Below are 26701 nucleotides of genomic sequence, written 5' to 3'. Positions count from 1 at the left end.
TCTTGTCTCTACTGTATTCTCTTTACTGTATTGTCTTGTCTCTACTGTATTCTCTTTACTGTATTGTCTTGTCTCTACTGTAATGTATTGTCTCTACTGTATTGTATTGTCTCTACTGTATTGTATTGTCTCTACTGTATTGTCTCGTCTCTAGTGCATTGCCTTGTCTCTACTGTATTGTCTTTACTGTATTGTCTTGTCTCTACTGTATTGCCTTGTCTCTACTGTATTGTCTTGTCTCTAGTGCATTGTCTTGTCTCTACTGTATTCTCTTTACTGTATTGTCTTGTCTCTACTGTATTGTCTTTACTGTATTGTCTTGTCTCTACTGTATTGTATTGTCTCTACTGTATTGTATTGTCTCTACTGTATTGTATTGTCTCTACTGTATTGTCTCGTCTCTAGTGCATTGCCTTGTCTCTACTGTATTGTCTTGTCTCTAGTGCATTGTCTTGTCTCTACTGTATTCTCTTTACTGTATTGTCTTGTCTCTACTGTATTGTATTGTCTCTACTGTATTGTATTGTCTCTACTGTATTGTATTGTCTCTACTGTATTGTCTCGTCTCTAGTGCATTGCCTTGTCTCTACTGTATTCTCTTTACTGTATTGTCTTGTCTCTACTGTATTGTCTTGTCTCTACTGTATTGTATTGTCTCTACTGTATTGTCTTGTCTCTACTGTATTGTATTGTCTCTACTGTATTGTATTGTCTCTACTGTATTGTCTCGTCTCTAGTGCATTGCCTTGTCTCTACTGTATTGTCTTGTCTCTCTGGAACAGGTTCTAATCTAAATGCTTAAACTTAATGTTTCTTACATAAAAAGATTTTCAGTAAGCTGATTTGGACAGTGAATCTTGTTAAAACAATTACAATCAGCCAAAATCTATTTTTATAAGACAAGATTGTAAAGCATAACATTGAATGCCTAAAATTGATTTGACATCCGATTATCTATGTTTGACTTGACCTGAGCAATGTCTTCCCTGTACATCAGCATCACCACGTCATACTACATATGTTTTTTGTTGCCCTGGTTTGGTGTAAAAATCATTTTCCTCATGCTCTAAATTATGGATCAGCTTTAAAATGCAGATAAAACTTTTATTGGGCGGTGCAGTATAGGACAGCGGCGGTGTTTGTCTGACCGGCCTGCTGACAAAGAGGCAGTTTCCTGCATATTGCATGGCTCTTAACAGCGGTGGGGCCAAGCCAGCCCGTTAACGTGTCTCCTCACATCCCGTTTGCAGCGGGAGATGGACAGCCGAGGGATGCCTCCTCACTACATGAAGCAGCCTGGTTCCTCACTTCTAATGTGTTGTGACAATCTGGGAGCGCTTCCTCATTCTCCCACCCTGCCTCCGGCTGCTGGGGCTGGATCAGGCTCCTTCCCCTGGCTGGTAGTGGGTCAGAAGGACAATAGCAGCCTGCAACAGGAGCCAGTCTGGCCCAGGATGTCCCTTGAGCGGGCAGGTTGGAGGGTGGGCAGGTGATCCTGTGCTCTCCCCTCATGCTCATGGAGAACATGCCAGACAGACACTCTGGAGGAGACAGACAGCAAAGTTCACCACCTCATTCAGCATTCACCTTTTCAGACGCCTGCCTCTTTTAAAGGTCACAAAGGAGGGCAGAAAACATCAACCAAACGAGCAACTAAATAAATGATAAGAGAAAAACAAGCAGGCCTTGGTTGCTGAGAGGGGAGTCGGGCCTTGGAGTCTGTGGATAAAAGGCACTTTGTAGGGGTGCGATTTGTTCTGTCCAATACCCACATCTCCCTCTCTTGGCCCCCTTCGCTTTCTTCTAATCAAGCAGTCTCTAATCTGGGTTCCAAGTCCAGCACCAGGGAAAAGAAGGAGGCTTGTTACTTTGAAGAGTCCCTGGTGAGTAACGCAGATAAAAGATTCAGGCACAAAAAAGGAGAAAAGGAACAGGGGTGAAGAGAGAAAAATCACAAGGCACCTTATTCTGTCCCTTCCTTTGGTTAGGACAGCTGAGCCATTATGACCCAATCTGAATGCCTTTTTTTACACCAGAACACTGCAATTTCTTTGTCCCTCCATCAGTCAGCTATTGTGGATCCCCCCATATGCTGCCAGCCCATCCTAAGTAAATTAAGACTTGTCTAAATGCTGTAATTGTTCGGGACTGTGTCCGGACACACACTGCACATAGCTAGCATGCCTGGCGTGCTGAAGGCAGGAGCTGACTGGGATGCTCATCCACATGAGAAAAGGTAACACCGCTGGCTGAATGTACGCACTGCACAGACACACACACACACACACACACACACACACACACACACACACACACACACACACACACACACACACAGTACACCAGGGTGATGATTCTGTAGCGCTGGTGTGTTCAGTGCAATACAATTTGTAACACTAATATGAACTCAGTAGTCCTCTGACCCCATGTTCATGTCTTCTAAAGAAGAAAAAAATACAAAGATACAATTGAATTACTGCTAATGGAATCTAGTACTGCTTCCTGTAGCCTTGCAATGAAAGAATTTTTCGGGGCAGAGACCTTGCTCCAAAAGCAATTAAATCCTAATTTTGAATCAACACAAATACACGTTTGCACATACAAACACAAACAAATACACACACACACAACAGAATGTTTACCAGTAAAAATTATGGTGCGGGTGACTATGCCTTTCAAATACCATTCATATATTAATGTTGTCAGTAAATCTACATTAATATTGTACATTGTGACTGCTAAAAGAAAATCTTTGTCTTGTGTAGCCTAAATAATCCATAGAATAAAACAAGTGGCTATGAGCCTGCAAAGCAAGCACAACCAGAGACAACAAAAGGGTATTTGACGAGCTACAGAGATTTGACTTAACCTTAACTATGTTTTAGGCTTGTATATACGCTTCTTCAGAAATGCTCTAAGGCCATATCTGTTTCAAGTAAAAACGGTATTAAAGTATCTGGGTGCCCGAGTCAGAACGAACAGAGACAATATGAGTAGCAGCTGTTTTACCTGGCCTGCTGCCTCTGTGATGATATCAAACTGTTCATCCTGCCTATAAACCATCATTAACAAGCATGAGTAAGGACACACCAACATGTCAGGCTATGGCAGCCCAGACCATCAATCCTCACAGCCTGAGATACTGGACTACATGGCCATGAATTCCCAATGGAGTGGTTATCCATCAGCAGGGAACTGCTAGAAACAGACACCATCAAAAACCACTGGGAAGTGTTTGCTTATGCTGATGTGAGTATACTGTACTAAACTCATTTGGTTGCTGTGTGTGTGTTAATTCTATATTCCTATATAGACATCCTTTCTGCATCTATAGCAACATCTCCCCAAGTGTTTAACATATATTTTCTAAATATTTCTCAAAAAATGTTTTGATTGACGCGCCAAGTGGTTAATATTAAAAGCGCACTTCATCGGCCTGACGTTCACACTGAACACTAATGCAGGCTAATAATACAACGACGGAAGAGGCCTGCCTCTTCAGTGTAATTATGCTAATGTGAAAGTCTCAGCATTCCACTGTGTATCAGTGACATCGGACGAGGTACTTCATCAGAGCTCGACGATAGCAGCCTTACAGACCTGAACAGATACGACTGAACACTGATAACAGACTCCTATCTTCACAGAGGGAACCATAATCCCACCCAGAGACGAGACAGTTCAGTCTGTGTTTTCAACAGGAACCATTATCGAAGCAGAGGACGAACTGTAATTAAAGGGATATGTAGAGCGCTGACCACACTGGCAAGTCATGTGACAAAGCTTGAAGCACACAACGAGGTACACTAGATTTTCTCCATCATCCAGTCATCCCTCATGACGTGTATGGTAATGACCGCTTCCTGCTTTCATGTTTGGGGCGGCAGGGTAGCCTAGTGGTTAGAGCGTTGGACTAGTAACCGGAAGGTTGCGAGTTCAAACCCCCGAGCTGACAAGGTACAAATCTGTCGTTCTGCCCCTGAACAGGCAGTTAACCCACTGTTCCCAGGCCGTCATTGAAAATAAGAATTTGTTCTTAACTGACTTGCCTGGTTAAATAAAGGTAAAAATTAAAAGGAGAAGCACTTCTAGTCCAGGTTTATTATAAAATGCTACAAAACACTGATCAACTTTCAGGGCCTCCCTCCCTCACATCGGAGTTGTCTAGAGAACAACAAAAGGAGCTCTCGGTCTGAACAATGGTCAGGAAAACCTTGGAACGGAAGGGAATGGGTGTTTTCTTGCATTGAACCAATTCACTTGTCTTGGCTATAACTTCATGCATCTACACTCGTTTATTTAGAACCATAATATGAGGGATTGCATCTCATGTTCTTTTCTTTCTGTCAAGTGTCAGTGTGCAGCGGTGAGGACGGAGTCAGGCGCAGGAGACAGAACTGAGTAGAATAATGTACTTCACTCGAAAAGAAACAACCATAAAATTCCACGCAGGGAAAACACACCATGACACAGCAGTCCAATAACACTCAACAAGGAACAAACACGCACAAAACATATTGGGAACCAGGGGGTTAAATAGGGAAAATAATTCTAAGGTAATGCGAACCAGCTGTGTACAATCAAGACAAAATAAATAGGAAAAGAAACGTTGATTGGTGGCAGCTAGAAAGCCGGTGACGACGACCGACGAACGCCGCCCGAACAAGGAGAGGCACTAACTTCGGCGGAAGTCGTGACACTTTCACAAATGTTGTCCTTGATTTCTAAAGATGTTGACTGTGTGTGTGTGTGTGTGTGTGTGTGTGTGTGTGTGTGTGTGTGTGTGTGTGTGTGTGTGTGTGTGTGTGTGTGTGTGTGTGTGTGTGCGTGCGTGCGTGCGTGCGTGCGTGTGTGTACATGCGTGTGTGCATGTGTGTGTGTATTGGAGGTTGACCGATTAATCGGCATGGTTTTCATTACAATCGGTAACCAGCCTTTTTTGGATGCCGATTATGGCCGATCACATTGCAATCCACTAGGAGACTGTGTGGCAGGCTGGCCACCTGTTACGCGAGTGCAGCATCAAAAGGACCTTGTGGCTGCAAGGAGCCAAGGTAAGTTGCTAGCTAGCATTAAACTTATCTTGTAAAATACAATCAATCTTCACATAATCACGAGTTAACTACACATGGTTGATGATATTACTAGGCTAACTTGCTTGATCTGCGTTGCATATAATCAGTGTGGTGCCTGTTAATTTATCATCGAATCACAGCCTACTTCAACTTCGCCAAAAAAGCACAATCGTTGCACAAATGTAGCTAACCATAAACATCCATGCGTTTCTTAAAATCAATACACAAGTATATTTTTATAAACCTGCATATGCATATGTAGTTAAAAATTAAAATAAATTAATGTTAGCAGGCAATATTAACTAGCAGGCAATATTAACTTACATAAATATGACATAACATTGTAGGTTGTGCAATATAACAACAATATTTAGACTTAGGGTTGCCACCCGTTTGATAAAATACGGAACAGTTCCATATTTCACTGAAAGAATAAATGTTTTGTTTTCGAAATGAGTGTTTAAGGATTTGACCATATTAATGACCAAAGGCTGGTATTTCTGTGTGTTTATTATATTATAATTAAGTATATGATTTGGTATTTGATAGAGCAGTCTGAGTGGTGGTAGGCAGCTGCAGGCTCATAAGCATTCATTCAAACAGCATTTTAATGCGTTTGCCAGCAGCTCTTAGCAATGCTTGAAGCACTGCGCTGTTAATGACTTCAAACCTATCAACTCCCGAGATTAGGCTGGCAATACTAAGAACATCCAATAGTCAAAGGTATATGAAATACCAAATGGTGTAGAGAGAAATAGTAATTCCTATAATAACTAGAACCTAAAACTTCTTACTGGGAATATTGAAGACTCATGTTAAAAGGAACCATCAGCTTTCATATGTTCTGTTCTGAGCTAGGAACTTAAACGTTAGCTTTCTTACATGGCACATATTGCACTTTTACTTTCTTCTTCAACACTGTGTTTTTGCATTATTTAAACCAAATTGAACATGTTTGATTATTTATTTGAGACTAAATTGATTTTATTTATGTATTATATTAAGTTAAAATAAAAGTGTTCATTGTTCATTCAGTAATGTTGCAATTGTCATTTATTACAAATATAAATATAAAAATCGGCAGATTAATCGGTATCGGCTTTTTGTGGTCCTCCAATAATCGGTATCGGCGTTGGAAAATCATAATCGGCCAAACTCTAGTGTGTATGTGCGTGCGCGCATGTGTGTGTATGTGTGTGTGCATGTGTGTGCGTGCGTGTGTGTGAGCGTATGTGCGTGTGTTGTGTCTCCGTGGCTGGTGGTAGATCAGCAGAGGGGCTGGCTCCGGAGCCGTAGCACTAGAGCAGCTGTAGGGGGAAATCCAGCGTGACATGTACTAACCCAGCCCAGACATAGCAGCCAGTGCTTAAGCAGCATTACACGGCTGTGAGGATGCAATTTGCTTTGCGGCCGGGAGACTGATAAATATTCCATTTACTACACTTCTATAAGTGAGAGAGGTGTATATTTGTCAATCGTTAAAATAAGGATTGCTAGTGATTCCTGGTAGTAACTTAAGATATAAATTGATTATTGCATTCTTAATTAACGGGTTACCTGTGTTTCTGTCAACCAAGAAAGAAGCTAATTATTTGTAGTAATAGTAAATATAATTTGGTAAATTAAATGTAAACACACTGAAATTTGGAAGTAAAATGTAAACATGATTTGAAGTGTGAAATGTATTAAAGTATTAAATGTGCAGCCAGTCATCCAGAGGCCCTGTCTGGTCAGAGAACCATCCCCATGCCTGGTTCCATGACACAGGGCTTCTGCCCACACCAACACCAGCAGCGGCTGACCCAGACACCACCAAACCCACTCCTGTCTGACTGTCTCCTCTCAAAACACAGAGCCAGGAGGGAGAAAGAAAGAGCGAACAGGCAGACAGACAGACAGACAGACAGACAGACAGACAGACAGACAGACAGACAGACAGACAGACAGACAGACAGACAGACAGACAGACAGACAGACAGACAGACAGACAGACAGACAGACAGACAGACACACACACACACACACACACACACACACACACAGACAAGGTGTTCCTTTCTGCAGCCGATGCCACAAGCTAAATTCCTCAATTCATTAAGGGAGAAAAACAGAGGGCATTAGGCCTTACATTCATTTCGCAAATGCAGTCTGAAGAATAATGATTTACGGGGTCTCATATTTCACCTGGGTACACAGGGCCAACAGAAGACTATTGAAGTGTTGGGAGAAAAATGCAAACTGTGGCACTTTTGAATTGGGGGAATTGGAAGGATATTTCAGTGTGTGATGGGTTGAGGTGGTCCCTCCCTCTGCTCTAAATAGAGGTTTCACTATCAAACATACAGCTCTCTCCTCAAAATACACATAGCTGTATAACACAGATTCACTAGGTCATTTAGTCTTCGTGACAGTCACATTTACCACCTTACATTCAATTCCACTAAGAAGCAATTTATAATATTTTGAGAGAGATTTTTTCATGTTTATGCACTGTTTATTAGTGACATTTTTAGTTTTTACTGCACATGGTGTGAGTATTTTGTGTGAGTATTTTGGAACAGGGTAGTATTTTAGAGCTGGAAACTAGAGGTAAAGGATTTATATTGATGGGGTTTCACAAAGAAAGTAGGTGAAAGAAACATGAAATGACAATGTTTTCCTGTGCCGATAAAAATTTGCTCCCACTTGTGATTCCGCGTATATTTGCAGATATAATGTGGAATCTCCATTGGCATTCGCTGTAGACTTTATTAGAGCCATTAAGAATGAAGCTGAATGTTAAATATAATAATCATGTTTTGAAGTAAACCCAGCTGGCTGAACAACCCCTGGGAGAGAGGACTACTATGGTAGAAGCAAGGCCAGGTAGGAGCAGCATCAAATCAGTCTCAGCTGCGGCCCTGCCAGGCCTCACTCCTCGCTCTCCCCTTAAAGAGCTTCTACTTATCTGCCTGCCACAGGACTGTCAATGTGCACCCCGCCACTGTCATGTAGACAGCATTCACAAATTGATTATGGAAGTGCAAGATGCTTGATTTTTAGTTTATATAGAATTGAAGCTGCCATTTTAACGCAAATGTACAATGCTTAGCTTCATTTTTTATCAAACCTTCCGAGAAAATGAATGCAGTTTGTGTTCCAATTTAACTACCACATTTTTTCTTCAGTTGAATAAATGCTTTGCCGTTTTTTGGGGGGGCTGTCGGACACTGGATGGCTACAGGGAAAGTTAAACAGTCCTGCAGTGTGTGGGTCTCAAAGGCCCTGATTGAGTCTAAATGAAAGCCACACTGCACAGGGAGAGCTTATTTGACCAAGCCTTTCTCCCATAAACCTGCATTCACATTCCAATGGAATTTACATTAAATACATGCACATCACCTGAATTCTTCAACTGACATATGTGAGGCACGGAGAGAGGCTAGCTAAAATCACTCCGGTTTTCCTCCAAAATATCAGCCTAAAACACAAAAAAGTCAATGTTTTATTGTATAAAGGAGGGTAGGGCTTGCAATGATTCAATTAAATCAAACGACCACAATAGGCACCTCCCCATCATTGACCATTTAAAAAACAATTTACAAACATAAACAGTACAGCCAGAATAAAGGACAGGAGTACTGGAAACATACTATAGTGTGTGAGATCTCTCTGCCGTTGTGGCACAGCTTTCACAGAAAGAGATTCTCTTTGAAGGACCATAATTAAAACAGCCTCATATCTGAGCAACCATGTCCCAGGTCTCTCTATCTTTCTCTGTGCTCTCTCTCTCCTCTCCCTCTATCTTGCTTTCTTCCTCTCTCCCTCCCTCCCTCCCTCTCCCTCTCCCTCCCTCTTTCCCCCCACACCTCCCTCTCTTGCTCTGTGGTTTTGTTCAGGAGATCTCATTTCCCTTCTCACCGTTCCTCATGATTGACAGCTAAGCTCAGGTATGAAAACAAACAGTTACCCCTGGAATCGGCTGGTGAAAACTAATCCACCACTAATAATCCTTCACAAACCGTTCCCTCCCTCTCTCTTCCTGCAGCTGTTAATCTCTCACAGCTTAAAGGACCAGGCTGATAAACATCTGACATCATTACACCCAAATCATTGTATTCTCTATGTCTCTGTTAAGCATACTTCCTATCCTGTATTGATGGAAACAGTTCAAACTGTCTCCATTTTACTGGAAGTACCAGTATCAGTTTAACCACAGACCCATTCTAGTGCAGGAAAGCACATGACAATACACTATAACTATGTACGTGAGGCACTAAATGCTTGGTTGCGTAGAACTGGGTGTAAGATAAAGGAAAGCCAACCTCAGATGTTTTGATACCATTGTTTTGTTTACTGTACTTTGTGTTTTACCCCAAGAGCATAATGTAGTCTGGGCATGTCTGAACACAAATGCAGAGTGTAAAAGAATGCACTTCTTTTCATTGGTGAAGTGAAGCCGTTGGTCAAAATTCTGTTCCACTTATTGTCTTCTCCAGTCTTAACCAAGCAGATTCCTCCTTTTGCAACTACAACAGTACGACAAGGTGACAGGTTCATAAGGTGGAAAATATGGAAAGCAGTTGAGCAAAAACTATAGAGACTTTTAGATTCTGTACCGCTGATTCAAAGGAAGGCAGCCTTGTGAGGAAAGAAACATACAAATTACCAGTCTTTCGGTTCAAAAGGGACAGAATTTTATATTTCATTAATTTATCTTTGAACATCAAAAGCAATCTTTTGTAACAACGGAACAATGCCACAAAGGATGTAGTCTAGGTAGAATGTACAATGCCATTGGTTCCAGATTTAATGTCCGCTGAGTAGAGAACCAGTATCAAGGCCACTGAGGCAGTAGGTAGCTTCTACGGATGTTAGCATTTATCCAGCGCTGTCCTCCGTTAACTTAAACCTACCGGCATGCTTACCCTTTGTATGGATTTTAACCTAACAATTAATACTCTGATTCATCATAACACTTTAGATCGTAATCAGAAGGTGTTTTCTGCCTGGTGCCTTTGTTTGTGGTTTAATTAGGAGGACCTTGTGTGTCTCCAACCCTGGGCTTCTTTTTAATTGGCAGTATTTACATCCGGCAGACTTCAAACGCAGAAAGAGACATTTGTAAGGGGGAGCACAAAGCAGTCCTTTGAAATGTCTACAGTCATATGAAATGGTAGGCTAATTAAAAACCTTAGACAGCCTACCGGTGTGATATGAAAAGTAGTTATATTTCTAAGTCTAGTGTTCACTGTGTCTCCCTGCATGTGAGTCAACAAAGGCCACAGTGGGCATTATCAGGCTCCCTCCCTACCTGTTTACTCCGCTGTGGAATAACCTCACACTTACCATTTATCAAACAGAAAAATGCCCTGTCATTTAAATAGATCTGCTTTCAAAAGGCTAAATCATTTTAAACATTTGTTCCACTGCACTTTGATCTACAGGGTCAGCTACAACGAATCTGGTTTACCAAGACATGATTCATATTTCAGCTCATTAAGGTTATTGACCATGGATATACTTATTACAACATGCATTAGTTATTGTCTTCCCCGGCACACAGAGAAAATGTCATCCCATAATTAAAACCAAGGACAAATATTATTTATGATTGCCAACCATATGATTAAAAGAGCTATTAAAGTGGGAGTACATCATAAAAAATGCAAAACATTTCTAGTGCACGCGCTAGCAGAATGCTCCTTTCAGATGTCTTTGAATAGTTCTGATGACTACAATTGTGCATGATGAGCAGAGCAGCATCGTCTTTGTCCAGCTTAAATGACGTGGATATATAGATATGAGTATATTCATGTAAATATTAATAATACAATCATTAATATACACCATTTTGTGTTGTGAGATACAGACTTGAGAGTATGGGCGTTGGCAGGGAAGCGAGTGATAGAGAAAAGAAGGGGGGTAGAGAGAGAGAGGGGGGTAGAGAGAGAGAGAGAAAGAGAGAGAGAGAGAAAGAGGGGTAGAGAGAGAGAGGGGGGGTAGAGAGAGAGAGGTAGAGAGAGAGAGAGAGAGAGAGAGAGAGAGAAAGAGGGGTAGAGAGAGAGAGAGAGAGAGAGAAAGAGGGGTAGAGAGAGAGGGGGGGTAGAGAGAGAGAGGTAGAGAGAGAGAGAGAGAGAAAGAGGGGTAGAGAGAGAGAGAGAGAGAGAGAGATAGAGATAGAGAGAGAGAAAGAGGGGTAGAGAGAGAGAGGGGGGTAGAGAGAGAGAGAGAGAGAGAAAGAGGGGTAGAGAGAGAGGGGGGTAGAGAGAGAGAGAGGGGTAGAGAGAGAGAGAGAAAGAGAGAGAGAAAGAGGGGTAGAGAGAGAGATGGGGGTAGAGAGAGAGAGGTAGAGAGAGAGAGGGGGTAGAGAGAGAGAGGTAGAGAGAGAGAGAGAAAGAGGGGAGAGAGAGAGAGAGAGAGAGAGAGAGAGAAAGAGGGGTAGAGAGAGAGGGGGGGGTAGAGAGAGCGAGGTAGAGAGAGAGAGAGAGGGGGGTAGAGAGAGAGAAAAGAGGGGGGTAGAGAGAGAGAGAGAGAAAGAGGGGTAGAGAGAGAGGGGAGAGAGAGAGAGAGAGAGGGGGGTAGAGAGAGTGGGGTAGAGAGAGAGAGGGGGTAGAGAGAGAAAGGGGGGGGTAGAGAGAGAGAGAGAGAGAGAGAGAGAGAGAGAGAAGAGGGGTAGAGAGAGAGAGAGAGAGGGAAAAAGAGGGGTAGAGAGAGAGGGGGGGTAGAGAGAGAGAGGGAGAGGGGGGAGTAGAGAGAGGGGGGGTAGAGAGAGAGAGAGAGAGAGAGAGAGAGAGAGAGAGAGAGAGAGAGAGAGAGAGGGGTAGAGAGAGAGGGGGGGGGGTAGAGAGAGAGAGGTAGAGAGCTGGAGTCTGGTGTTATCAGACAGCTGGTAGTGTGCCTTCCTCTCCGCTAGCTACATAAACACCTTTTTAGTAACAGTCAGTGCTAGGAACTGGACCTGCCGCCTGCCCAGCTCAGGCCCACCTTCCCCGCGCATAAATACAGATTTGGAGGGAGAGCTGGGCTGTGCAGGGTGTTCACTACCAGACTCAAGGCAGAATTCCTTTCAGATGTGAGAGACCTAGAAGAGAGAGGGCTCTCCTCGTCTCTGCACTTTCCTTCCTCTCTCTTCTTTCATCTCTCTTCTCTCTCGGCATGAACACACTGCATGAGTAGGAAGCAGTGTCTCTAGTCTTATAGTTTTATATAGCAGACACATGGACCACTGCCTAGTCTCTAACAGTAAACCACAGACACAAACAAAATGACAGACTGGGAAATGGGGTTGGAATTTAAAGAGAGGGCTCTGGACAGAGGCATTTTGACATAACAGATAAGGAAAGTGCAGAAAAGAACTAGGGAAGGCAGCCAAGAGCTTTTGTCTAATTTCAGAGTACAAGCCTGTTTCTTAGATTATGTATAGATTATGTATGTCTGATAGGAATAGAAGGATTTGTTAATCTCACTCTAAGACAGTCTTTACAAGAGAGCGCTGCGGTTGTGAGTGACCTCAGCATCAAGCTTACCTTTAACTTCTCCCAGAAGATCACCGGTGTCGAGCCTTTCCATCTTCTCTTTCCAGTCTTTTGACAGAAGTGTTTCCATGCAACTGGATTCTGAAAGACATGGGAAAGAAAAGAGACCTTTTAAAATGCTTTCATTTTCAAATTCACCTCCAACGGATTTCTTTCAGAAAAGGGTATGTCAAATCGAAATTCAATTTTTATGTATTTTGATTTTTACAATAATATTTTGAAGGTTCCAATTTCATTCATGTAATTTCAGTTTGAATTGAATTACTGGTATTTGTATAACAATGAAAAGGAGCCTTAACCTTTTTCTTCTCATAACAAAATGGAGGTAGAGGAAATATGTTTCTAAAGAGAGGTGCTTTCTCTGTTGTCATTCACATGCCAAAAGTGTCCGTTTCTCACGCATGTCTCAGCACTCCAGTAATACTAACACAACTAACACACCCATCAACACTCCTTGTCAAATCTAGCTGTGTATGTTAATACAAACATACACACTAAAGGTGTCCTGTCCCCAATGGTCAAAATAAAACATTGACAGCTTCTTGGTTAAAACAAGACAATGTCACTTGTCATTCAGAGTGAATATGATTAATTACAACTAAAAACCATTCACTTCTTTCCCAACTGAATAGCTCTAATTACTGATGGTAGATTAAAACACATTCACTCTTGAGCACCCATTGAGGACGGTAAAAGGTTAGACAGATAGATGGGGTGAGCGAGGGGGGAGACAGACAGTATAGTCATGGTAAGGGCAGAGACAGTGCAGGGACATTAAGAAGGAGGTAAGGGGTGAGACAGGGTGTGTCCAAGCGTTCTCACAGCCGCCAGTGATGAAAACAATTAACATTTGTCCGGCTGACAATGAATCAGTGGAGGAATGGTTGGAATCTGCCATGCTGTCGTTGGGGTAGCTGATAAAGAACACACTGCTGGCCCAGCCGACCCGGGCCTCGCCGGTCCCCGCACTGCGCAGAGGTCAGCCTGTTCCCATCAAACACCACCCACCCCCCCTCTCCTCCCATCCCCTCCACCTCCCTCCCCAAGCCAAACTGTAGGCTCCCAGGCACGCTGCCCGCCGTCTGAACTGCACAAAGACAGCCAGGCCACTATACCAAGATCCAGGATGAGCACTAAGCAGGGCCCTGCTGTCTGTCTGTCTGTCTGTCTGTCTGTCTGTCTGTCTGTCTGTCTGTCTGTCTGTCTGTCTGTCTGTCTGTCTGTCTGTCTATCTATCTGTCTCTCTCCTACTCACAGTGGGGCTGTCACTGTGGACTTACCCACCAGCTGATGCCCAACGTACCCATGAGAGCAGTCCTAGATCTCCTCTCATACCTTCATACTGCTGGTTAAGTCTAGATAGATAGTTAAGACTGCATGTCAACTGTTCCGGGATGGTGTCTACTCTCTAGTAAATATAGAACCATGCTGTTGTTGTTTCCAAGTCGGGCTCCGTGTTAACTGACTGTTCCTGAAAACAGGAGCCCTAAACAGATTGTCTTCAAGTGTCATGTTGCCTGAAGATGACATCATTGAGTGTAAACAGGGTTTGTTCAATCTGAAAGGGAGTAAAGGGCAAACAGAAAAAGCAGACATTGTTGCAGTTCACAGAAAGCCCTGGGGCTCCATCAGGAATGGTTTAACCATTCTCCTGACAATGGCTCATTTGTGGTCTCCTTCTGCCAACTAAAGGGTACAATTCATAAGAACATACTTCTGGATGCCTTCAGGGATGGTCTTAGGAGTGCTTTGTGTTATCAGGTTATAGTAGTCATCACATGCTCTGGAGACAGTGGAACGAACAGAATACAATTATCATCTAGATCAAGATCTGTTGTGTAAAGATGTATCATTATACAATACATTTGATATTTAATTTAATTGTTAATGTTTCAGATATACTAACTTACATTATACTGTACAAAATAGGAGACATGCGAGAGAGAACGAGAGAGAAAGAGAGAGAGAGAGAGAACAAGAGAGAGAAAGAGAGAAAGAGAGGGGGAGATCCTAAATGGTTTGGATCATTCTCCCATTATTATCGACTCTCTTCCTCTGACTGAGGAAGAGAGAGGATTTAGAAAGTAAACAGTTTAGAAAGTACACAGCTGATGATTCCTTTTATCTGGGGTGTAATGTCTTCACCCTTCATCCACAATCCAAACATGATACCTCACTATGAAAACACATGAAGTTCAGAGGGACTGGGAGGCTGGGAGTAATAGGGGCTCAATGGTTCGCCTGCCTCTGTTTAACGTTGGCTTTCAGAAAGATCAAGCGGAGTGGCCATTTTGTTTGATTGTCCACTTCCTCCGTGGCAGAGAGGCCAACAGGACATCACAGGCTCAGGTCACTATAACATTACTTCTGCTTTATTGACTTTCCAATCCCCAACTCACAGTTTGTCCCCCTGACCCGGGATGAGAGAGGAGCTGTGTGTGTGTGTGTGTGTGTGTGTGTGTGTGTGTGTGTGTGTGTGTGTGTGTGTGTGTGTGTGTGTGTGTGTGTGTGTGTCTCCCTGCTTCCCCGCCTGGCAGTGGGATCACAGACACACAGGGGTTGAGGGCAGGGGGAGTGACTGAGCTCCGCTCCTCTTCCATGGGCCTCACCCCTGGGTGAGCAAGCTTCCTCTCCCTCCCGGACATATCCCCATCAACACACTCCCCCAGATAACAACCCTCCCTCAGTACAGATACACAACAACATCAACACACTCCCCCAGATAACAGCCCTCCCTCAGTACAGATACACAACAACATCAACACACTCCCCCAGATAACAGCCCTCCCTCAGTCCAGATACACAACAACATCAACACACTCCCCCAGATAACAGCCCTCCCTCAGTCCAGATACACAACAACATCAACACACTCCCCCAGATAACAACCCTCCCTCAGTAGAGATACACAACAACATCAACACACTCCCCCAGATAACAGCCCTCCCTCAGTAGAGATACACAACAACATCAACACACTCCCCCAGATAACAGCCCTCCCTCAGTAGAGATACACAACAACATCAACACACTCCCCCAGATAACAACCCTCCCTCAGTAGAGATACACAACAACATCAACACACTCCCCCAGATAACAACCCTCCCTCAGTATAGATACACAACAACATCAACACACTCCCCCAGATAACAGCCCTCCCTCAGTACAGATACACAACAACATCAACACACTCCCCCAGATAACAACCCTCCCTCAGTATAGATACACAACAACATCAACACACTCCCCCAGATAACAGCCCTCCCTCAGTACAGATACACAACAACATCAACACACTCCCCCAGATAACAGCCCTCCCTCAGTCCAGATACACAACAACATCAACACACTCCCCCAGATAACAACCCTCCCTCAGTAGAGATACACAACAACATCAACACACTCCCCCAGATAACAACCCTCCCTCAGTACAGATACACAACAACATCAACACACTCCCCCAGATAACAGCCCTCCCTCAATACAGATACACAACAACATCAACACACTCCCCCAGATAACAACCCTCCCTCAATACAGATACACAACAACATCAACACACTCCCCCAGATAACAACCCTCCCTCAGTATAGATACACAACAACATCAACACACTCCCCCAGATAACAGCCCTCCCTCAATACAGATACACAACAACATCAACACACTCCCCCAGATAACAACCCTCCCTCAGTACAGATACACAACAACATCAACACACTCCCCCAGATAACAACCCTCCCTCAGTACAGATACACAACAACATCAACACACTCCCCCAGATAACAACCCTCCCTCAGTACAGATACACAACAACATCAACACACTCCCCCAGATAACAGCCCTCCCTCAATACAGATACACAACAACATCAACACACTCCCCCAGATAACAACCCTCCCTCAGTACAGATACACAACAACATCAACACACTCCCCCAGATAACAACCCTCCCTCAGTACAGATACACAACAACATCAACACACTCCCCCAGATAACAGCCCTCCCTCAGTACAGATACACAACAACATCAACACACTCCTCTACCGACTCAGGCAGAAATAAAATGTTTTATTTATTTATTTGATTTTAATACACAAACACACACTCACAAACTCATGTTAATATATACACACTTGCTTTCACACAAATCCACACACAGATGTATGTACATACACACACATCACCACAGATGCTGCTCCAGCACTTGATCATTAAGGAATGCACCAACTGTTGTAGATAATATGGTGCCAGCTCCCATTCTACTCCACCCCTCCCACTTTTCCCTCCTCCTCCTCCTCCCCTCCCCTCCCCTCCCCTGAGAGTGGCCGCTCCCTGACTCCTCCATACTGCACCTCCATCCCCAACCCTGGGCCAGACACAGCCTGCCAAGCCCTCACACAAGACAGCCTACAGCTGGAATGTGTAAGAGAACCTGCCTGCCTGCCTTTTCTCTTTTCCACCTGGGAGAGTGAATAATGGCCTGGAGTAGTGTATAAAATAACTTAGAAACACCTTTCAATGCTCCAACAGCTTAGAACTAAATAGGCATACCAAAATGAAAATATTGCTGTTATAATTTTCATGCAGGCATACTTTAGGAAAACACACACAAAATGGCTCAGTCGTCTGGCTTATTTCACAGCGGTCTTAGAAAGGCTAAACCATTTTTAGAGGAATTTAGATTAATAGTAGTGTGTGTGTGTTTTTCTGTGTGTGTGTGTGTGCTGTTTTAATTTCTCAAATTCCTGTCCGTCTTCTCTTGGGAGATTAAACATGCCAATGGAAAAAGTGCTTCATCAGAATACTAGTTAGTGTCATATTAAGATGTGAGCAGTAGGTGCAGTGTTCATTTTTAGACAGCGCTTGTAACAAATCATACAACTATCACACCTCATTGGTCTTGTAATCAAAACCAGATATGTTTCATAGGAAAAGGTAGAATATTCAAATCCAGGTGATTTATATTGAAGATCTTAAAACCAACACCATGTTTATATTGTAGGTTGCATTGCAGCTGACAATATAAGTGGGGTTTTGTCTATCTTTGTGGGGATAGAGATACCAAAGTCCTCAGAAAGTGGAATAATGTAGTTGGCTTGTCATTGAAAAAGCTTAAATGAAGATAAATGAAGAGTTCCATTGAGCTTATTTTCTATTTTCCGAAAGGGGACTCTTAAAATATCTCCCTCTCTTTCTCCCTCTCTTCCTCCCTCTCTCCTCTGAGATAAAATGCTGTACAGCTCCAGAGCAGCCCATTGAGACAGGATGAGAATGGAATGAAAACAATAGCTCTTATCAGACTCTTATTTACATTTTCCCAGCGTCCCCGCGGCAGACAGCTCAGCTTGTCACTGAGCCCGGCCGGCCCCACTGGACCCGTACCAACTTCCTCCGTCCTCCGGCCCCGCCGATACCACAGGCCCCTGGGGACCCTGGCCTGGCAGCAACCCCCACTGCTCTGCCACTAGCACAGATAGCAGCAACATACGAGACAAAACTACTCCAGAATGTTTCCGGAATGTGTTCCCCTGGAGGAGGAAGTGGGGAGCGGGCCCAGCTCCCTAAGACTGTCTGTTCTTCCTCATTGTGTGTTCTCTAGGGCTTTACGGAGCTGGATACAGGCTCCGCCCCATCTCCACTTCTTCCAAGTTTCTTGCTCGTTTCCTAGCGGCACCATGTTGCAATGTAAAGCCTGCCAATGACCTGATACTGCCAACTACAATATGTTTCTATCTACTATCTCCATTGTGATCTGGTACATAGCTTGTTCATGCAGCTATCCTGTATTCTGTCTGATGTGGGTGAAAAGTCAAAGGGATTGAGACACCTAGAGCAAAGATGAGCTGACTACATTAGACTTAGTCTTTCACTACATTCAAACAAGAACTAATGGTGCTCATAAATCTGAACAAAGGGATGTTTCTGGGCTAGTGTTTGGTATAAACAGGGCTTTCAGCACCTGGCACGGAGCACTGCCAGAATCCCATGTTGAACAGAAACCACAACAGTGTAACCCTAAGAGGCAGGTAAGCACTGCTGACAATCTCACCCCCAGCCTCTTTAGAAGATAAAATAAATAAAAGCTAATCTCTCTGTCTCTCTCAAACATTTTAAAGCAACCGTTTATAAAGCTGAATTAGTGTTTTATTGAGCATATTGTAATAAGATACTGTTAATAAAGTGAGTGCAAGCTGGTCATAAAGCCTTCTGCATGTGCCAAGCTGAGGGAAAGTTGTTAGCTAATTTATTGTTTTATTGCGGCCCTAAACAGAGTGGTTCAATCAGAGTATCATCGGATGCATCGCACGGTTAAGTTCAGATCACCAAGAGGAAAACACAGACGGCACAAATAAATACACTAACAAGCCAATCAAACCTTGTCAATTTGGATTTGAAATGGTCCGTAAAAATAATATCTTAATGATTCATGATTCATGTTGTTATCTACTTGGGAAATGACTTTAACGATTGGCATTGGGGTATCAACCAAGAACACATTAAATAAAGCCACGTGACGCACATTAAATAGGTAACCTCGTGTCTCATATTTTCTGTGTGTTTTATCATACACTCGGAAGGATAGACTGAGTGAGTTATACCCGTAGGTCTTTTCCCAGGCATCATGAGACTGTGTTTTTCTCCCTGCGGGGGCAGTCGTCTCTGGGTGTCCTCCTGTCTGTCTCTCTGTCTCTCAGTGGGCCCGGTGGCCCTATGCCAACACATCTGTCCCTCCCTCCGCTCCGTGCCCTCACCACCCTGCCTGCCTGCAGCCTGCGGCCCACTCACTCACTCACCCACTCACTCACTCACTCACTCACTCACTCACTCACTCACTCACTCACTCACACACCTATTGTAATCCCTCAACAGGAAGAAGCAATTCCCCTCATCAATCCCCCTCAACACTGAGACCCAGGCAGGACAGGGGGAGAGATCCTGAAGGATGACAACACAACACTGACCCGGCCAGAAATCCAGCCAATCAGCCAGCATCCCACTCTCTGTCCACCTATCACTGCTGCTGCTTCAACATACATACAGTAACAGCCACTGACAGTAGCCTTTATTTCTCAGGCTATGATATTCTCTATACAAATACTGTATGTGACTAGTGGTTGCTAGTGAAGTGTTTGTTTTGCTCTAAGTGACGGCTCATTGTGGTGGAGGATGGAGAGAGAGAGTTATCTGTGAGAGTCACAGGAGTCTCAGCATCAGCCCTGTATACAGTATTAGTGGTTAGAGCCTCCAGGGGAAACAAGCCATTACTAAATCAATGATCAACTGACATTGGCCAAATAAATGATTTCCTCCTCAGTACGGCGAAGCCTTATAAACAGAGGCTGTGGGCTGGATGGAGGAGAGCTTTTATTAAGGGCCCAGCGAGAGGCAGCGTTTTCGAGTAGGAGTGCTCTCAGTGAGGTAGCTAGAGGACTTGCTGAGTTGGAGGACACACTTGTACAAATAGTGGTAGTTAGGTTCATAATTATCTTCAGTGAACTTTTAGAGTGCTTTTAATAATATTTGCAAAAAGAAAGGATCCTAGACTGAAAGCGTTAGGCTGAAGCAATCGGTGTACAAATATGTCAAGGTTAGGAGAATAAAGCAGGTTGCGTTCAATTTGGTGAGGGCAACAAGTCAATTTGAAACTATTCTTCTCCACTCTAAATGAAAATACCTCATTCTATTATCTTTTTAACTCAGGGCAGAATTTGTAACCCTGAGAATTGCTCAGTCAGATCCGGTCCTAGTCAGACAATATGAATGCCGTTCCCCAGTCTCTTCTCTCCCCAATCTACCTCACTCTGTAACGACCCGTTCCCCAGTCTCTCCTCTCCCCAATCTACCTCACTCTGTATGGACCCGTTCCCCAGTCTCTACTCTCCCCAATCTACCTCAATCTGTATGGACCCGTTCCCCAGTCTCTCCTCTCCCTAATCTACCTCACTCTGTATGGATCTGTTCCCCCAGTCTCTCCTCTCCCTAATCTACCTCACTCTGTATGGACCCGTTCCCCAGTCTCTTCTCTCCCCAATCTACCTCACTCTGTATGGACCCGTTCCCCAGTCCCTCCTCTCCCCAATCTACCTCACTCTGTATGGACCTGTTCCCCCAGTCTCTTGTCTCCCCAATCTACCTCACTCTGTATGGACCCGTTCCCCAGTCTCTTCCATCACCAATCTACCTCACTCTGTATGGACCCGTTCCCCAGTCTCTCCTCTCCCCAATCTACCTCACTCTGTATGGACCCGTTCCCCAGTCTCTCCTCTCCCCAATCTACCGCACTCTGTATGGACCCGTTCCCCAGTCTCTTCTCTCACCAATCTACCTCACTCTGTATGGACCCGTTCCCCAGTCTCTTCTCTCCCGAATCTACCTCTCTCTGTATGGACCCGTTCCCCCAGTCTCTCCTCTCACAAATCTACCTCACTCTGTATGGACCCGTTCCCCAGTCTCTCCTCTCACAAATCTACCTCACTCTATATGGACCTGTTCCCTCAGTCTCTTGTCTCCCCAATCTACCTCACTCTGTATGGACCTGTTCCCCCAGTCTCTTCTCTCCCCAATCTACCTCACTCTGTATGGACCCGTTCCCCAGTCCCTCCTCTCCCCAATCTACCTCACTCTGTATGGACCTGTTCCCCCAGTCTCTTGTCTCCCCAATCTACCTCACTCTGTATGGACCCGTTCCCCAGTCTCTTCCATCACCAATCTACCTCACTCTGTATGGACCCGTTCCCCAGTCTCTCCTCTCCCCATTCTACCTCACTCTGTATGGACCCGTTCCCCAGTCTCTCCTCTCCCCAATCTACCTCACTCTGTATGGACCCGTTCCCCAGTCTCTTCTCTCCCGAATCTACCTCTCTCTGTATGGACCCGTTCCCCCAGTCTCTCCTCTCACAAATCTACATCACTCTGTATGGACCCGTTCCCCAGTCTCTCCTCTCACAAATCTACCTCACTCTGTATGGACCTGTTCCCTCAGTCTCTTGTCTCCCCAATCTAACTCACTCTGTATGGACCTGTTCCCCCAGTCTCTTCTCTCCCCAATCTACCTCACTCTGTATGGACCCGTTCTCCAGTCTCTTCTCTCCCCAATCTACCTCACTCTGTATGGACCCGTTCCCCCAGTCCCTCCTCTCACAAATCTACCTCACTCTGTATGGACCTGTTCCCCAAGTCTCTCCTCTCACAAATCTACCTCACTCTGTATGGACCTGTTCCCCCAGTCTCTTCTCTCCTTAATCTACCTCACTCTGTATGGACCCGTTCCCCAGTCTCTTGTCTCCCCAATCGACCTCACTCTGTATGGACCCGTTCTCCAGTCTCTTCTCTCCCCAATCTACCTCACTCTGTATGGACCCGTTCCCCAGTCTCTTCTCTCCCCAATCTACCTCACTCTTTATGGACTCGTTCCCCAGTCTCTCCTCTCACCAATCTACCTCTCTCTGTATGGACCCGTTCCCCCAGTCTCTCCTCTCACAAATCTACGTCACTCTGTATGGACCTGTTCCCCAGTCTCTCCTCTCACAAATCTACCTCACTCTGTATGGACCTGTTCCCCAAGTCTCTCCTCTCACAAATCTACCTCACTCTGTATGGACCCGTTCCCCAGTCTCTTCTCTCCCCAATCTACCTCACTCTGTATGGACTCGTTCCCCAGTCTCTCCTCTCACCAATCTACCTCTCTCTGTATGGACCTGTTCCCCAGTCTCTCCTCTCACAAATCTACCTCACTCTGTATGGACCTGTTCCCCAAGTCTCTCCTCTCACAAATCTACCTCACTCTATATGGACCTGTTCCCTCAGTCTCTTGTCTCCCCAATCTACCTCACTCTGTATGGACCTGTTCCCCCAGTCTCTTCTCTCCCCAATCTACCTCACTCCGTATGGACCCGTTCTCCAGTCTCTTCTCTCCCCAATCTACCTCACTCTGTATGGACCCGTTCCCCAGTCTCTACTCTCCCCAATCTACCTCACTCTGTATGGACCCGTTCCCCAGTCTCTCCTCTCCCTAATCTACCTCACTCTGTATGGACCCGTTCCCCAGTCTCTTCTCTCCCCAATCTACCTCACTCTGTATGGACCCGTTCCCCAGTCCCTCCTCTCCCCAATCTACCTCACTCTGTATGGACCTGTTCCCCCAGTCTCTTGTCTCCCCAATCTACCTCACTCTGTATGGACCCGTTCCCCAGTCTCTTCCATCACCAATCTACCTCACTCTGTATGGACCCGTTCCCCAGTCTCTCCTCTCCCCAATCTACCTCACTCTGTATGGACCCGTTCCCCAGTCTCTCCTCTCACCAATCTACCTCACTCTGTATGGACCCGTTCCCCAGTCTCTCCTCTCCCCAATCTACCTCACTCTGTATGGACCCGTTCCCCAGTCTCTACTCTCCCCAATCTACCTCACTCTGTATGGACCCGTTCCCCAGTCTCTCCTCTCCCCAATCTACCTCACTCTGTATGGACCCGTTCCCCAGTCTCTACTCTCCCCAATCTACCTCACTCTGTATGGATCTGTTCCCCCAGTCTCTCCTCTCACCAATCTACAACACTCTGTATGGAAAACAAACTTACAAAGTCAAGATTTACAAAAATATTCTCTCCAACTCTGAGGGAATCTTGTGAATATCTTAATCACAGAGGCAGTAAAAACAAGACCCATCATCGCAGCAAATAAAACACAATAATTACAAGAAGCCGGCAGAAAAGTGAAACGCAGTGAGAAAACATGTTTTGTCATTCCACCGGTAGTTCCAGAGACAACAGCTGTTGGATGAGGAATGCAGATCCTCCTGAAGTCTCCATAATCATGGCCTTATTGAAGGGAGGACAAAAAGGGCACTAATTGCAAGGGAGCAATCTAAACGTAATAGGTTACACACTCCCGGGCGTCATGGCACAATGCAAACGCTAAAGAGAGGAGAGAGAGAAAAAACAACACTATTCTGTGTACAACAGTGGCATCGTTGCTCATTTTCAGGCAATTACCTTGCCTCCTTGTCAACAGTTTTAATAACCTCTATCATTTCCACAAGACTTTTTGCTTCAGTTAAATAATTTCAGCTCTTTAATATGCAAATGAAGCCGTTGGCATGCATGGGTGAAGAGGCCTGGCTCCTTGAGATGTGCCAGTACATTGTGGAGCACCTGCACCTCGGGAAAGGCTTGATTTAATTGACACCCAATACTATTCATTATTCCACTTGGTGAGCATCCCTGTTAGTCACCTGTAGGCTCCCCTATAGACACCATCCCAGCTTGCCAACAGCCACTATAAATGGAACACAACCAGCCTGAGATATTCTGCAACCTAGGCTCATGGAGGATCCCCTCACACACCCTTATGTCCTTACACACTCACGTCCGTAAGCCTGAGGGGTGGGGTCTGGGCTCTCTGTTACAGGTCAGGGGTCATTGGAAGATTTTGCTAACGACATGAGGATAACGTTAAACAATCCCTGACCTGTGCACACACACACTTACAGGGACCTTGAGAGCCTAAAGGTCCACCTGGATGTACTAAACCAGAAGACATTCAACTAAATCAGAGGGCAAAAAGCTGCAATCCTCATGTACAGTGGTATGTGTGTGTGAAACATAGACCTAAACATAGACCTAAACCTAAATCTCCAGGCAGCTTTTACGAAAGGTGTATTTGTAATAACCTGCTGTAGGTTAGTAGGAGAAATGTCCGGGTTGGCCAGGGGCTGTTAGTGCTGAGGTAACCACTCGTCCTGCTTTCTCTTTATCCATAGGAGCCGAGGTGCTAAGCCTACAGCAGTGACCCAGCCATTCCAGGCTCGGGTATCCAGTACCCGCCCACGGCTCCACAGCTGACCTCCATATAGGACACGTGTCTATCAAGCATACTGTATAATAATGAACCGTCCCCAAGAGGCTTCACCTCTTCAGCAGGGCAACACGTGACCTCTCCCAATCCATTTTACTGCGGGACTTTGTGGCAATCAGCCTTGAATTATTAAAGAGAGCAGTGAGCAATGATCAATTCATGCATCCCCGGCCCGTCGTCCACGAAGCAGTACTTCAGCAGAAACTACACAGAGAACACTGGGAAATGCTTCCAGACAATGTACATAAATGTGAAATATGTCAGGCCTGATATGTCAATAATGATAACTGTTAAGCCTGAGGCGAAGCTAATCCAAAGGAAAAGCTCGTAGAGGACGTGGGTGAACATGCTAAAGCCCAGTTAGATTCCCTTCTTCATTAAGTGTGTAAAAGCGTGAGATTTCTGCACTCTCTCCATCCTGTCTAGACCAGAGGGACTGGCTGGGGAGCAGCATCTGGCCAGCCTGCGTACATGGAGAGGAGTGCCAGCTACCTTGCCCCCTAGGAGTGGGTCTCTGTGCAGCCTGTTATGAGATAGTGGTGACCATATGAAAGAACTGTGTGAATTATAAATGTGAGCCGGTCCACAGGAGAAGAGAGGAGAGGCAGGCAGTGAACACCGCAGTACTGCCAGCCAGCAGTCTGAAAGGGCCCCTGGCCAGAGAAGGTCTTGGATGCCGCTTAAAACACAACCCTAAAGCTGTCTTATCTAAATGAAGGAGAGAGAGAAAATACGAAGTTGAAATAAGAAAAAAGAAAGTAGCAAGAAGCTAGGAAGTATGTAACTCAAGGAACCTGGAGAAGGAAGAGGGGAAAAATCCAATCAAAACGTAGTGAGGGGAGATGAGGAGCCAAGATAAACCAGGACTCAGAGCCCCCAAAACTGCAATCTCCTCTTAAGCCGGAGAGTGGCAGCTGGCAGAACAGCTGGTGAATAGGATTAATGTCAGAAGAATGAAATAAAACTCAACATATGTCCGAGCCTGAGGTGTTGGGACTGTGCGTGATTGTGCCCCCGATGGATGCCATGTGTGCAGCTGGAAGGAGCCAGCCGCTGTGCTCTGCTGTGCCATGCTGCTCCACTGTGCTCCAGACTCCAGCTCCTCTCTCTCTCTCTCCACCCCACAAGGTCACTTTTAACAACTACCACCATTAAATGCTTGGATAGCAAAATGTACTTTTTCTCGCCCCCTCTCCACCTCTCTCCGCCCTATTAAGGCAGCTGAGGCTGTTGCTATACTACATTTCTACATTACTAATAATTTAATTAAAATTTGTATTAATGTGTAACATAAAGACATCAGTAGGGTTCAGAGCTTGTTCCAGGATGTTCGAGGTAGAGTAATTGGAAAGTTTAAGACATCATTTTTCTGGTATTTCTACGATTATAGAAATAACTGTAAAGCAAAGAAATAACTGAAAAGCAAAGAAATAATAAAATGTTTACCTCGTTCAAAGAGACTGCCTTGAACCATAAAAGAGCACGTTGAATACCTTCTAAAGTTTCACAGCCTATATCTACACCTGAAAGTTTATCAACTGATAATGAAGGCTTATTCAGATAGGAAACCAAACAATAAGAACATGTAATGAACACCTTGCTGAAATGAAGTAGAGACAGCTTAAATCACACATTATGATAAACATCAAAATAAGCAAGTCTGTCTTAGGAGGTAAATAAATGAAAAGTAAAATGACATGAAGGAAGAGAGGAGGAGGACGTCTGCTTCAAACTTCAGCCAGTGCTGATGAGGGTCTCAACACTGTGAAGATGAGCATTACGAGGGAGATGTAGACTTCATTTGAATTTATAATTTCCATTTGATGTCGGTAATCATTAGGGTCCACACACTGTAATAAATTATAATAATTTCACACCAGAATTAAATTACTGGGTACCTTGCAGTGGAGACGATATTTGTTGGGTACCCTGCAATCTAACTGTCAGATATAAACTCTGCTGCTAATCAATGCTCCAAAACATTCCCATTTATTCATCTGTGTTAAACGAATAGAAGTGTGTGGATAACGCTGCTTACTGTGACCATGGCGGCTCAATGGGATTTACTAAATGAATGTGAGCCTGAGACGGTACAAGGACAAAAACATACTCATCGGGTCCACATGAAGGATTAAAGTGTGCAGTGAAGCCAAGTGTCTGGCAAAGCCCCCCAAACTTTATTTTATCTTAAACGTTTAGAGGCAACGCCGATGTGCTTCACAGATTACTCTGCATTATACACAGAATGTAAA

The 26701-nt window shown here is 44.6% G+C and overlaps 1 protein-coding gene across 1 annotated transcript in view; it reads right to left on the bottom strand.

Annotated features, from left to right (window-relative positions):
• LOC135543782 (transcription factor SOX-6-like) overlaps positions 1-26701 on the bottom strand; it is a 94743-nt gene that overhangs the window by 39353 nt on the left and 28689 nt on the right. Inside the window, exon 4 of the mRNA XM_064971146.1 lies at positions 12584-12673. Coding sequence (XP_064827218.1) covers positions 12584-12673 — 90 coding nt within the window. The remainder of the gene's footprint in view (positions 1-12583; positions 12674-26701) is intronic.

This window comes from Oncorhynchus masou, chromosome 1 (genome assembly GCF_036934945.1).
Source record: "Oncorhynchus masou masou isolate Uvic2021 chromosome 1, UVic_Omas_1.1, whole genome shotgun sequence".
NCBI lineage: Eukaryota > Metazoa > Chordata > Actinopteri > Salmoniformes > Salmonidae > Oncorhynchus > Oncorhynchus masou.
The sequence above is the reverse complement of the archived record's forward strand: the minus strand, read 5'-3'. Positions and strand labels throughout refer to the sequence as shown.